Source organism: Ranitomeya imitator, chromosome 1 (genome assembly GCF_032444005.1).
Source record: "Ranitomeya imitator isolate aRanImi1 chromosome 1, aRanImi1.pri, whole genome shotgun sequence".
Classification (NCBI taxonomy): Eukaryota; Metazoa; Chordata; class Amphibia; order Anura; family Dendrobatidae; genus Ranitomeya; species Ranitomeya imitator.
The window spans coordinates 9,788,532-9,797,459 of record NC_091282.1 but is presented as its reverse complement, the minus strand read 5'-3'; the positions used below and the strand labels follow the sequence as shown (position 1 = coordinate 9,797,459).

The 8,928-nt window shown below is 51.9% G+C and overlaps 1 protein-coding gene across 2 annotated transcripts; it reads right to left on the bottom strand.

Annotated features, from left to right (window-relative positions):
- Positions 1-2,885: 2,885 nt before the first annotated feature.
- On the bottom strand, positions 2,886-5,742 carry LOC138657467 (gastrula zinc finger protein XlCGF66.1-like). 2 transcript variants are annotated; one of them, XM_069745265.1, is made up of 4 exons: positions 5,664-5,742; positions 5,154-5,300; positions 4,672-4,851; positions 2,886-3,148 (listed from the first exon to the last, which is right to left on the bottom strand). In XM_069745265.1, the coding sequence occupies exons 2-4, from the start codon at positions 5,241-5,243 to the stop codon at positions 2,957-2,959; spliced, it is 462 nt and encodes a 153-aa protein (XP_069601366.1). In that variant the 5' UTR covers positions 5,244-5,300; positions 5,664-5,742; the 3' UTR covers positions 2,886-2,956. The 2 variants fall into 2 exon arrangements, with proteins under 2 accessions (XP_069601366.1, XP_069601365.1); XM_069745264.1 differs by lacking the exon at positions 2,886-3,148 and having other exon boundaries at positions 4,448-4,851.
- Positions 5,743-8,928: the final 3,186 nt, after the last annotated feature.

The window sequence follows — 8,928 nt, the reverse complement described above, 5'->3', positions numbered from 1 at the left end:
CAGGATCTATGGCGTCCGTAGTGCCTCCATCTGCCTCATTATAGGGAATCTTCCAACGGAGGCTCCGTCTGAATCACGTATTTCAGAGATTTACACGGAAACCCCGGGGTAAGCGCTCAGCGCAGAATAAATGTGCATCGAGCCTTACTGCGATCTTTGGGAGACAGAATTTAAAAAAAAATCAACAGTAGGAGAATAATTGGATTTATTTTTTTCACCGTTCCTCGTGCGATATAAGTGACTAGGCGACTTTATTCATCGGGTCTCTGCTATTACAGCGATACCACATTTACAGCGAGTTTTTAATGTTTTGCTGCCGTCACACACTAAAAAACAGTTTTTTGTTGCAAAAACTAGTTTTTGCATCACATTTTGAGAGGTATAATTTTTCCATATTTTGGCCCTTTGAGTCATGTGAGGTCTTGTTTTTTGCGGGACGAGTTGACGTTTTTATTGGTACCATTTTCGGGCACATGACATTTTTTGATCACTTTCTATTCTGATGTTTGGGAGACAAAATGAACAAAAACCAGAAATTCATGTTTTGGCGCTTTTATACAATAAAAATTATTTTACAGAAAAAAATTATTATTTTTGCATTGCTTTATTCTGAGACTAACTTTTTTATTTTTACATTGATGACGCTGCATCGCGGCTCGTTTTTTGCGGGACAAGATGACGTTTTCAGCGGTACCATGTTTATTTATATCCGTCTTTTTGATCGCGTTTTATTCTACTTTTTGTTCGGCAGTATGATGATAAAGCATTGTTTTTTGCCTTGTTTTTTATTTATTTTTTTATGGTGTTCACTAAAGGGGTTAACTAGTGGGATAGTTTTATAGATCGGTTTGTTGCGGACGCAGCAATACCAAATATGTGTACTTTAATTGTTTAGATTTTTTTCATACAAATATTTATAGATATTTATGATATTTATAGATATAAATCTTTTGATTTTTCCATTATTTTTTATCTTTTCTTAAAATATTTTTACACATATTTAAAAAAGTTTTACTTTTATTTATTTATTTTTTTACTTTGTCCCACTATGGAACAATCATTTTTTTCAGGCTGAGCGCTTGTATAGCATGGAGATGCAGCAGCATCCCCATGCTGCAGAAAGTGTCAGCGCTGCACTGACAGAGAAACTTGCTCATCATGCACTGGGGATGATCAGCAAGTTTCCTAGGTCTGGTGATCCGGATGTTGTCATGACGATATCGGATCACCATGGCAATGATTGGGACCTTGCGTCACGCTGCAGGGTCTCCAATACAAAAGCAGAGGGGCTGTCAATCCTCTGCCATGTCCCAAAATGCTGCATCCGCTCCTGGCACTTAGTGCCGGGTGTCTGCAGTCAGAATCAGCTGACAACCGGCGGTGATCGCCCGCGCACCCCTCCCATGTGTGCAGATCGCAATGATGGAATAATCTGTCCCTGGTCAAATAGGCCCAGGGCACATGGGCGGAATATTACGTCAGATGTCAGAAAGGGGTTAAATGCACTCTTGATGGCGATCAGCTAGTAACTACCAATAGGCCAATTGAAACAAAAAGGGTTAATAAACAGGCGACGCTGCGATCACCCCATCTATTGTCACTGGTGCCGTCTCTGACATTACCAATCATAGTTCGCCACATTTTATTTTTGGGCAACTTTATTGCTAACATGCAGTGATTGGTGGCTCAGAATAGACTGGCCAATCACAGCGATGGCAGACATGGTGAGGCGGGACAGTCCCCGGTAGTAACATGCAGGGATGGTCTGCTGCCAGAAACAGCAGCCATCTTTACTGTACCACCATGTGATTCAGCGTGATGACCGGAACATGTATGACGCATCTGGGAAGATTAAATTATTTCCCATGGGGCATTGCATGGCCTATAACGCTCCGTGCTGTGAACTGACGCGCTCCGCAAAGAGGAACATGACCGCCTGCAGCCGATGTCCTCGACCTTTCAGGCCTTGACAGCTGCACTCAGCTCCTGCCGCACTCACAGCAGTGACTCCCAGAGCCTCTATTACCGGCATAATCACTGCCACGGCCGTATGCCAAGCTCCAGGGCGTCCTCTCTTACCCTCATTCAGATCTTCTTTTCAGCACTACCCCCAACAGTTACCTAGAGATCTACTCTTAATAGTGTGTAGCTACATCCGGTGCTAAAGCAGTAAGCAGGAGCGAACCACACGTCACAGGCCGGCGAGCCACAGGAGGCTCTGGAGCTACAGGTTAGGGACTCCTGACCTATAGGGAGCAGTGCGCGGTGACCCGACCTTCTCCTCCACTACGGAAAGTTCTGTCTTCTACACCTGCAGAGCGAGTGGTGAACAGACGCGGAGCCGGAGAACGGCTGGAAAGCCTCCATGTCAGACTGACGGTGATCGGCTCCACCACGTCCCATCTTTATGTCAGGACAGTGACTCGGGTTTCCAGGTCTGAGGGACGGTCCGGTGCCGATATTTATCCAGGACTTTGTGCGCAGAACGGAGAAAGTGATTTGTCACAAAGAAGAAGAGCGAGAATGAAGGAGGAGACCGAGGAAGGAGACACAAGTGTCAGCCAAGAGGGAGGAGCCGGACGCCGAGCACGACTGATGACGACATTGAGCCTGCACCGATTCTGAGGGACAGACGAGCGACAGCGGATTAGGGGGAAAATCACCTAGAAATTAACCCCGACTCTGCTGAGTAACAATCCACGACAGACTTAGGGAAAGAACTCACAGGAGAGAACGGACAGAAGGACGGGACATCTGCAGAGAAAATGTGACCGATGCTCTAAGGAAGGAGAAAGATTCTGTAAGAAGCCGCCGAGAACGAAGACTCAAGACTGATGAAGACGAAACAACAGCGGTGAAACTGCGACTCACAGATCAGAAGAAAATAATCAGGGAAATGAAAGCTGTTGTCAGACGGAGAAAATGTAGAGAAAACCAGAGCAAGTCAGGAGAAAACTCATCTATTATAGGACGACGCCGGAGAGACGTCATCACATCCACCGGAGCCAACAAGGAGCCTCTCACCTCGTGGTGTAAGAGGCCGGAGCTCCTCCATCATCACATCCTGGTACCGATCCTGGTGTCCTTCTAGATACTCCCACTCCTCCATGGAGAGATAGACAGCGACGTCCTGACACCTTATAGGAACCTGACAACAGCCACACCGTCATCACCCAGAATCCTCCAGTGCTGTATAATGTCCCAGCAGTCACCTCTCCGCTCATCACCCAGAATCCTCCAGTGCTGTATAATGTCCTAGCAGTCACCTCTCCGCTCATCACCCAGAATCCTCCAGTCCTGTATAATGTCCCAGCAGTCACCTCTCCGCTCATCACCCAGAATCCTCCAGTCCTGTATAATGTCCCAGCAGTCACCTCTCCGCTCATCACCCAGAATCCTCCAGTCCTGTATAATGTCCCAGCAGTCACCTCTCCGCTCATCACCAAGAATCCTCCAGTGCTGTATAATGTCCCAGCAGTCACCTCTCCGCTCATCACCCAGAATCCTCCAGTGCTGTATAATGTCCTAGCAGTCACCTCTCCGCTCATCACCCAGAATCCTCCAGTCCTGTATAATGTCCCAGCAGTCACCTCTCCGCTCATCACCCAGAATCCTCCAGTCCTGTATAATGTCCCAGCAGTCACCTCTCCGCTCATCACCCAGAATCCTCCAGTCCTGTATAATGTCCCAGCAGTCACCTCTCCGCTCATCACCCAGAATCCTCCAGTGCTGTATAATGTCCCAGCAGTCACCTCTCCCCTCATTACCCAGAATCCCCCAGTGCCGTCCTGTATAATGTCCCAGCAGTCACCTCTCCAGTCATCACCCAGAATCCTCCAGTGCCGTCCTGTATAATGTCCCAGCAGTCACCTCTCCGCTCATCACCCAGAATCCTCCAGTCCTGTACAATGTCCCAGCAGTCACCTCTCCCCTCATCTCCCAGAATCCTCCAGTCCTGTATAATGTCCCAGCAGTCACCTCTCTGCTCATCACCCAGAATCCTCCAGTGCTGTATAATGTCCCAGCAGTCACCTCTCCGCTCACCCAGAATCCCCCAGTGCTGTATAATGTCCCAGCAGTCACATCTCTGCTCATCACCCAGAATCCTCCAGTCCTGTATAATGTCCCAGCAGTCACCTCTCCGCTCACCCAGAATCCCCCAGTGCTGTATAATGTCCCAGCAGTCACATCTCTGCTCATCACCCAGAATCCTCCAGTCCTGTATAATGTCCCAGCAGTCACCTCTCCGCTCATCACCCACAACCCTCCAGTCCTGTATAATGTCCCAGAAGTCTCCTCTCCGCTCATCACCCAGAATCCTCCAGTCCTGTATAATGTCCCAGCAGTCACCTCTCCGCTCACCCAGAATCCCCCAGTGCTGTATAATGTCCCAGCAGTCACATCTCTGCTCATTACCCAGAATCCTCCAGTGCTGTATAATGTCCCAGCAGTCACCTCTCCGCTCATCACTCAGAATCCTCCAGTCCTGTATAATCTCCCAGCAGTCACCTCTCCGCTCATCACCCAGAATCCTCCAGTCCTGTATAATGTCCCAGCAGTCACCTCTCCGCTCATCACCCAGAATCCTCCAGTGCTGTATAATGTCCCAGCAGTCACCTCTCCGCTCATCACCCAGAATCCTCCAGTCCTGTATAATCTCCCAGCAGTCACCTCTCCGCTCAGCAGCTCAATCATCTTGTTGCTGAGCTCCAGGATCTTCTTGTTCCTCTCATGTAGCAGGGAGTGCGGGGGAGGCTCTGTGATGGGGCCCGGGCTCCGCCCTCCTGACTCCTGGAGATGGATGATGGGAGTCACACCGTCCCCCGGTGTCTTCCTCACTATGGTGTAATCCTGTGTATGGAGAGAGACACTTAGGGAGAAGATTCCTTCCCGACTCCAGATCTGACAATCAGTAGAAATCCCGGGATCAATAACCGTCTCCAGTAATCTGGGGCCATAACCGGGAATATTATTCCCCTCCGGACAGACATCCCGGCCCCTCTACAGCTCTTATAGGGAATCCCCATGACAACTCCTCCGGGCAGAGAGCTCCACACAATCACTGCTCTTACAGTAAAGAATCCTTCTCTCTATTCTGGATGTCGGACTTGTCACAGAACACAATAAAGCTGATAGAAATGTAGAGGAGTTACCTCTCCGCTCAGCAGGGAGATGATCTCCAGGGCGAAGTGGAATAATCTTCTGGTGGTCTCATCCCTGTCCTCGTCCATCCTCGGGGTCATTCAGGAGGAGGAGGGATGAGCACTGGATCAGCTGGAGGGATCTCGTCCTGCCGGCGTCTTCATGATGAAGGAGAAGATGGAAATCACCGGGGACGAGAGAACGACAATCACTAAATTCTGCCAAATATCAACATTTATCAGGAGGAATCTGGAGGAAAAGCCACAAAACTCCACCGCGGCCTCCTCCGCCGATCTGACCGCTCATTATCAGCCTTGTAGGAGGATGATCACCGTGGTAACTACACCTCCAGCGGGGCCGTGAGATGAGGAGCAGACGCTGCACATCCCCCATACAATGCTGCCCGTCCCCAACACTGAGGAGCCGCAGTCACAGGGAGCAGGAGCCTCCACAGGAACAGCTCTGATCTCACCCCACACTCTCCTCTCACAGATTTACCACAAACCCTCCTGTAATCTCACCGGAATGGCGGGAAATCTGCTGCTGGCTGACACCAGAGAACACGAGCTGCACACAACCAGGACGGAGCTGCTGCACGGAGAGCGGAAGGACCTGTGGTGACGTCACCGTCATGTGATCAGGGGGCGGGGCTAAAGACACTACCTGAAGGACCTGTGGAGCAGCAGACTCCTCCTCCTTGTTCTGTCTCCTGACATTCTCCTCACCGTGTTTGTGCTGCTGACTAGAAAGCGCGGGAGCGTCCTGTCAGGGGCCGCCGGCCGTAGTGATGGCAGCCCGGCTCTCTTTGCCGACTCTTTTCTTACGTAGTAATCCGTTTTCCTCGGTCCCGGCTCCCGATGTTTTCCTCGGTCCCGGCTCCCGGTGTTTTCCTCGGTCCCGGCTCCTGGTGTTTTCCTCGGTCCCGGCTCCCGATGTTTTCCTCGGTCCCGGCTCCCGGTGTTTTCCTCGGTCCCGGCTCCCGGTGTTTTCCTCGGTCCCGGTGTTTTCCTCGGTCCCGGCTCCCGGTGTTTTCCTCGGTCCCGGCTCCCGGTGTTTTCCTCGGTCCCGGCTCCCGGGGTTTTCCTCGCTCCCGGCTCCCGGGGTTTTCCTCGGTCCCGGCTCCCGGCGTTTTCCTCAGTCCCGGCTCCCGGTGTTTTCCTCAGTCCCGGCTCCCGGGGTTTTCCTCGGTCCCGGCTCCCGGCGTTTTCCTCGGTCCCGGCTCCCGATGTTTTCCTCGGTCCCGGCTCCCGGTGTTTTCCTCGGTCCCGGCTCCCGGTGTTTTCCTCGGTCCCGGTGTTTTCCTCGGTCCCGGCTCCCGGTGTTTTCCTCGGTCCCGGCTCCCGGTGTTTTCCTCGGTCCCGCCTCCCGGTGTTTTCCTCGGTCCCGGTGTTTTCCTCGGTCCCGGCTCCCGGTGTTTTCCTCGGTCCCGGCTCCCGGGGTTTTCCTCGCTCCCGGCTCCCGGGGTTTTCCTCGGTCCCGGCTCCCGGGGTTTTCCTCGGTCCCGGCTCCCGGCGTTTTCCTCGGTCCCGGCTCCCGGCGTTTTCCTCGGTCCCGGCTCCCGGCGTTTTCCTCGGTCCCGGCTCCCGGCGTTTTCCTCGGTCCCGGCTCCCGGCGTTTTCCTCGGTCCCGGCTCCCGGCGTTTTCCTCGGTCCCGGCTCCCGGCGTTTTCCTCGGTCCCGGCTCCCGGCGTTTTCCTCGGTCCCGGCTCCCGGCGTTTTCCTCGGTCCCGGCTCCCGGCGTTTTCCTCGGTCCCGGCTCCCGGCGTTTTCCTCGGTCCCGGCTCCCGGCGTTTTCCTCGGTCCCGGCTCCCGGCGTTTTCCTCGGTCCCGGCTCCCGGCGTTTTCCTCGGTCCCGGCTCCCGGCGTTTTCCTCGGTCCCGGCTCCCGGCGTTTTCCTCGGTCCCGGCTCCCGGCGTTTTCCTCGGTCCCGGCTCCCGGAGTTTCCTGTACAGTGAGGCCTCATTATTCCCCTGTATTAGTCTCTAGTGACGCTGTACACACATTGCTGTTTCCTCAGTGTTCGCTCTTGTGAACAGCGCCTCCTGCTGCTCGGGTCTAGTCTTAGGGTATGTTCACACGTTCAGGATTTCCATCCTTTTTTTTTTCAGGACCTGTTTTCCATCCTTCTTTTTTCAGGACCAGAAAACGCAGGTCCGTTTTTTGATGCGTTTTTTTATCCTTTTTTTGCAGTTTTCTATGCAGAGTCCTAACCCTAATCCTACCCCTAACCCTATTCTAATCTTAGTGGAAAAAAAAAATTCTTAATTTTTTTTACTGTCCCTACCTATGGGGGTGACAAAGCGGGGGGGGGGGGGGGGTGTCATTTACTATTTTTTTATTTTGATCACTGAGATAGGTTATATCTCAGTGATCAAAATGCACTTTGGAGCGAATCGGCCGGCAGATTCGGCGGGCGCACTGCGCATGCGCCCGCCATTTTGCAAGATGGCGACGGCCGGACGGACAGCGGGAGGCCGGGTAAGTATAAGGGGGGGAGATTAGGGCACTGGGGGGGGGCATCGGAGCACTGGGGGAGGGGCATCGGAGCACGGGGGGGCGGCATCGGAGCACGGGGGGGTAGCCACACTCCGCCCACGCACTTCCGCCCGCTCCCCCGCACTTCCTGCTGCAGCGGTTCTGCACATCAAACCGCAGTAAAACCCGCAGACATATTTTTGATCTGCGGGTTTTACTGCGGTTTTGACCTCACAATGGAGGTCTATGGGTGCAGAACAGCTGCGGTTCAGGAAAAAGAAGTGACATGGTACTTCTTTTTTCCCGCAGCTAATCAGCGCGGCTTTTTTTTTAAATTTCTGCATCATGTGCACAGTGGGTCCCGTTTTCCATAGGGTACAGTGTACTGTACCCTGCATGGAAAACAGCTGCGGAACCGCAGTAAAAAACGCACTGTGTGAACATGGCCTTATGTGTTACTCTATGTGGCGGTTTTGTTCATTGCTGCCGTCTTTCCCTCTTGGACACGATTTATCTGCAGACGGATTTTTTCTGCAAACGCAGGAACGGCTCCTGTCAGGATTTGGTTGGAAATGTGAAATTCTGAGAGGAGAGAAGAGACCGCTGAAAGTGAACGGAAATCAATGTTTCTCCGCTCCTGCGCAGTGTGACATCCACATTGGACGAACACCCAAAATTCGCCACAAGCTGCGTTTTGGGAGCACATGAGAAATCCTGACGCAAACTGATCCTGATCCATCCTGATGCAAACGCAGGTCCATGCATCCTATGTGAAGTGTAGGGATGTAATCAGCATCGGGATGCCTCAGGATTGCTACACATCACAACGCACCACACAGTGTGGATGCACACACAGGACCCATCTGTCACCACTGAAAGTCAATGGAGATGAAAACGGATCCGTGTGCAGCCATTATCACACAGATTGCAGAATATGCAGGTGTGTACCCAGCGTAGCTCTGTATAATCATTGGAGCTGTACTAGATCTCACCACCGGTTCCGCCTAAAATCACTTTATATTACTTACTACTATAGTTGAGCGACTTTTACTTTTTTCGGATCGGGTCGGGTTTCGCGAAACCCGACTTTGTCAAAAGTCGGGTGAAATCGGCCGATAATTTCGAAAAGTCGGGGGCCGACTGAAACACGAAACCCAATGCAAGTCAATGGGGAATCAAAGTCGGCAGTGAGTGGAGGACAGGAAAACACCTACAGTGCCCATTTTAATGCCAAAAACATCAATTCTTATTACTGAAGCTTGTCAATCTTAATTTACTTTATAATAATAGGCATTGAAAACTGGGTCATTTG

Coding starts and splice junctions, on each gene's coding strand:
- LOC138657467 (XM_069745264.1), bottom strand. CDS start 5,243: ATGACCCCGAGGATGGACGAGGACAGGGATGAGACCACCAGAAGATTA. Junction 4,852..5,153: donor TCTCCCTGCTGAGCGGAGAG/GTAACTCCTCTA, acceptor CTCCATACACAG/GATTACACCATAGTGAGGAA.